Source organism: Cariama cristata, unplaced genomic scaffold (genome assembly GCF_000690535.1).
Source record: "Cariama cristata isolate BGI_N322 unplaced genomic scaffold, ASM69053v1 scaffold12515, whole genome shotgun sequence".
Classification (NCBI taxonomy): Eukaryota; Metazoa; Chordata; class Aves; order Cariamiformes; family Cariamidae; genus Cariama; species Cariama cristata.
Genome location: NW_009616985.1, coordinates 39153 through 42940, shown reverse-complemented (window position 1 = coordinate 42940; position 3788 = coordinate 39153). Strand labels below are relative to the sequence as shown.

Below are 3788 nucleotides of genomic sequence, written 5' to 3'. Positions count from 1 at the left end.
CAGGGGCGTATATGAACATTTGTGAAAAAGTAAACTCCTGCATCAAAAACGTTAGAGCTGTAGGACTTCTACTCTGCCTTAGTAGTCTGCCCAGCTTCAGAGCAGATTTTTTATGAAATTTGTTTCTTAGGTGTGTTATAAAATAACTTATAGTTGGAGATGCAAATCTTGACTATTGGCAGGCATTTTATCTATGGTTAGGAAGAATGTATTGCTTCTGGTACTCTGAGCGGCCCAATTTTTAAGAGAATCTTAATGAATAATATAAATATTTTACTAGAATACCTCAGTGTCAGTGTCAAAATATTTAAGGCAATAAAAATGTTAATCAAATCTTAATCAAAACCCGGGAAATAAATTGATGAATGTAAGATTTTCTGGTGGATTGTACTATTAAGCAGTGGAGTCAATTTCTCTCTCTCCACCAGAAGCTACTGCCAGTGTTGCTTTTTTCCAGCAGTGTGTATGGAAACTCTTTTCTGCCTTCTGTAGTGTCCTGATATATGGGATCTGGCTCCTACACTTGCACATATCCTGCTATAGGAGCAACAAATACCGTAGTGGCCATGTAGTCAGTCCTAGTATAAGTCTGACTATAGTATTGAACTCTGTTTTCACTGTTTCACTGGGAGCTGTAATTTGGTGGTGCAACACTGACATCCAATGTTTATCCCAAAGAATGCATAATTTCACATTTCGTAGGCTTCCAACAATGGAACAAAAGCTATGCCCCTTCTTTGGGAGACACCTCTGCTGTGGTCACAAAAACAGTTTGAGTGTAACGTAGCGACCCCCATGCTAGCTGATGTGGCTGTAAAAGAGTTAACTTAGACACCAAAAAAAGTCTGGCTATTGCACCATACATAGGTAAATTTGCCTTGCTTAATGGTATGCTAGCAGTTTGGTATAATTTTACTTAAACTGAAAAACTAAAGAAAAATAGTTCACAGCTGCCTGTAACTTTGTTAAACCATGATTCAGATTAGACCTAAACCTAAGTTACTGAGGTGGAATGAAAGAAAGAGTTTAGGCATTAATCCAGCCTCCTCATAGTAATATCAGACACCAAAAGCTATTCTTTTACATAAAACTTATTGAAAAACAAATTCAAAGCTCATTGTAGTCAGTAAACAGATTTTCAGTGATTTAAGTGTATCTTGGATCTAAGTCTTTTGCCTCAGTCCTATAGAGCTTTCAGATGTGAACAGTCCCACTAGCTACTTTATGCCTTAAGAATATGTTTGAAGTTAAATGCACGTTTAGCTTCTTTCTAAATTTTTCAGAATCAAAATCTGGGGAGATTACTAAAAAGAAAGATGTGTAAATGCAGTTTTTTGAAATTAATACAATTTTCAAGGAAGAGAATCCTTATTAATAAAATAGCATTTTCAAAAGCTAATAAACTTCTGTCAAATATGTTCTTTGAAAAGTTTAGAATCAGTTTTGTTTGTTCACATTTAGTACTTGCTATTGGTAACCCAAACCAGCAACAGCAGTTTTTGAAAAGCTAAGAAACTACAGTTTTTAAAGAAGAAATTGTTATTTTATTCTTGGGAACAGAAACATGTTTTGCAGAGAAAAAGATATGATCAGCAAAATAATATTTTAATTCATTCCTACTAATCAATTCTTTTCCCAATCAGAAGAAAGGTTTTATTTGCTCTAAGTTATTTAGGTCATCGGTAGATACTGCTAAAACCCATGCAATCTTCTTGTCAAGGTGCAGGAAAACTAAGGCTAATCTTAGACAGAAAATTTTTGTTCCTATGCATATTAGACTAATGAAAATGTTTTCATTTTTGGAGATGAAAAACTGAACACATCTCAGTTTGAACCACTAGAAAGTATGTAACAAATATGTCTCTCAAATATTGATCAGAAACATATTTGATTATTATTTCCTTGAAAAACTCGATTTTGCTAGTTTTTCCAATGTATTTTACTGCAGATGTCTTTTGTACCTATAGGCAATTTTAGCTAGCTTAGTTTCATTGAGTTTTCAAAAAAGAATCTTTCAAAAGTCAGATTTGTATCTATTTCCAGTTTAAAAATACAAATTATGGAGTTACAGTAGTAAAAAAGGGAATATTTTCATATGAAAATGTATGGATGAATAAAATAGATTTCTATGGACATGAAACTGTTTGCAAATAGCAATTATTTCTAATTATAAATAAATTACGTTTGCAGGTGGATGTACTTTACATCTAATATACCTACCATGCTATAATGCTTTGTGGAAAGTTCTGTAAAATATAACCATTCTAGTCTAAGGAAATCCATAGTAGGATGGAAGACTAAATTAAATTTTGTACAATAATCACAATAACTATTGAAAGGGTTTATTTTTTACTTTTGTGCTATAAAATTTCCTTTTCAGATCATACAGTGATAAGAAAATAATAGGTGCTTCAGACAAACTAATCTAAAAGTAGAGCAGTGGAGTGGCAATCTATAGGGGGAAGGAGTGACAATCTGTCTTGGACAGTTTTAAATCAGTGTCTATACAAACCCACTTAATTTGTTTGCACTCTGCTAATTTAATCCCTGTTGATTCATATTTAGGCAGTTATCTATAAGGAATGTATATTTTTAAACTCATGTTCATTAAATATCTCTAGAGAAGATACTAAAGGACATAAAAATATGAAAATCAATAGTTATGTATCTCACATTTAAACTCTTACTACAATGCATGTCTTTCATGTTCTCATGATTAATCTTCCTTCTTTCAATTGCTTCTGCAACTCAAACAGTTGATGTCCCTTTTTCAGATCATTCTCTGTTGAACCAATTCAATACATCAAAAGATTTAAAAGACGATGTCATTAACTCCGAACATCAATGAGTATAACCACAGAAGAAAACACCAATTTGCTTAAAGATCCTGCTATTGCAATAGTTTGGGCAATACGATTCAGATAATGCACTCAGCTTTCTCAAACAAATTGTACTGGTAGTTCATATAAATCTTACCTTTTTATACTTTGAAGTGATATGTAGCAGTTGCAGAAAGAGCTGCTACTCTCTCTTCCGGAACTATGGCAAGCCTTGAGGATCCTGAGATCTGCCTAGCTGCCTCTTTTGCACAGACTTATATATATACTGTTCAGCTCTAGTAAGCATTACGAGAGTGCATCATTGCTGACAGTTTCCTTATTCAACTTAAAAAAAAAAGTCATCATATTTGCTATTCATTTCATTTGATAATTTTACAAGCAATTTCACACATTCATTCTGCTTACTTTATGACATCAGTGCTAACATGGGTTTGCAAAAGGAGTGAGTTAGCGATGTCCAAAGAAGTAAATATCAAACAGAAGGGCATTAGGATGACAAACAGTGGGCTAAAGGTGCCTGGGATTAAGGTAGCAATTTCTCCAAATTCTGATTTGCCACATTTAAAATTTAAAATCCTGGTCCTGTTGACATCAATAGCATCAACTTTACCTATCAATTTTAAATCAAGGTTTATAAATTTAATACACTACTAACAATAACCAACACAACTCCCCCAAAGCCCTTGAATGATTCTTCAGGTAATCTTGCACCAATATAGTGAACATGAAGAGATGTGAAGTACTGCAGTGATAGCTACCCTTTATGCAAAGCCTAGCACAGGTCAAATTTAACAAAAAGATTTGGTTACCCTTAGATGTAAAATGCCAACTTTGTAAATTCTACTGTATGAAAATTCATACTCACTTGAAACTGTATGCCAAACATTCATTACAAATTGAGTTTCATGCTGTGGCCTACAGATTTATGCAAGATAAGCCTTTTGCTCA

General features: G+C 33.4%; 1 protein-coding gene across 1 annotated transcript in view; it reads right to left on the bottom strand.

Moving 5' to 3' along the window:
- GCG (glucagon) overlaps positions 1–3788 on the bottom strand; it is a 12977-nt gene extending 9189 nt beyond the window's left edge. The window contains exon 1 of the mRNA XM_009700366.1: positions 3706–3788. Within this exon, the coding sequence (XP_009698668.1) occupies positions 3706–3726 (21 nt within the window). The 5' untranslated portion in view covers positions 3727–3788. The remainder of the gene's footprint in view (positions 1–3705) is intronic.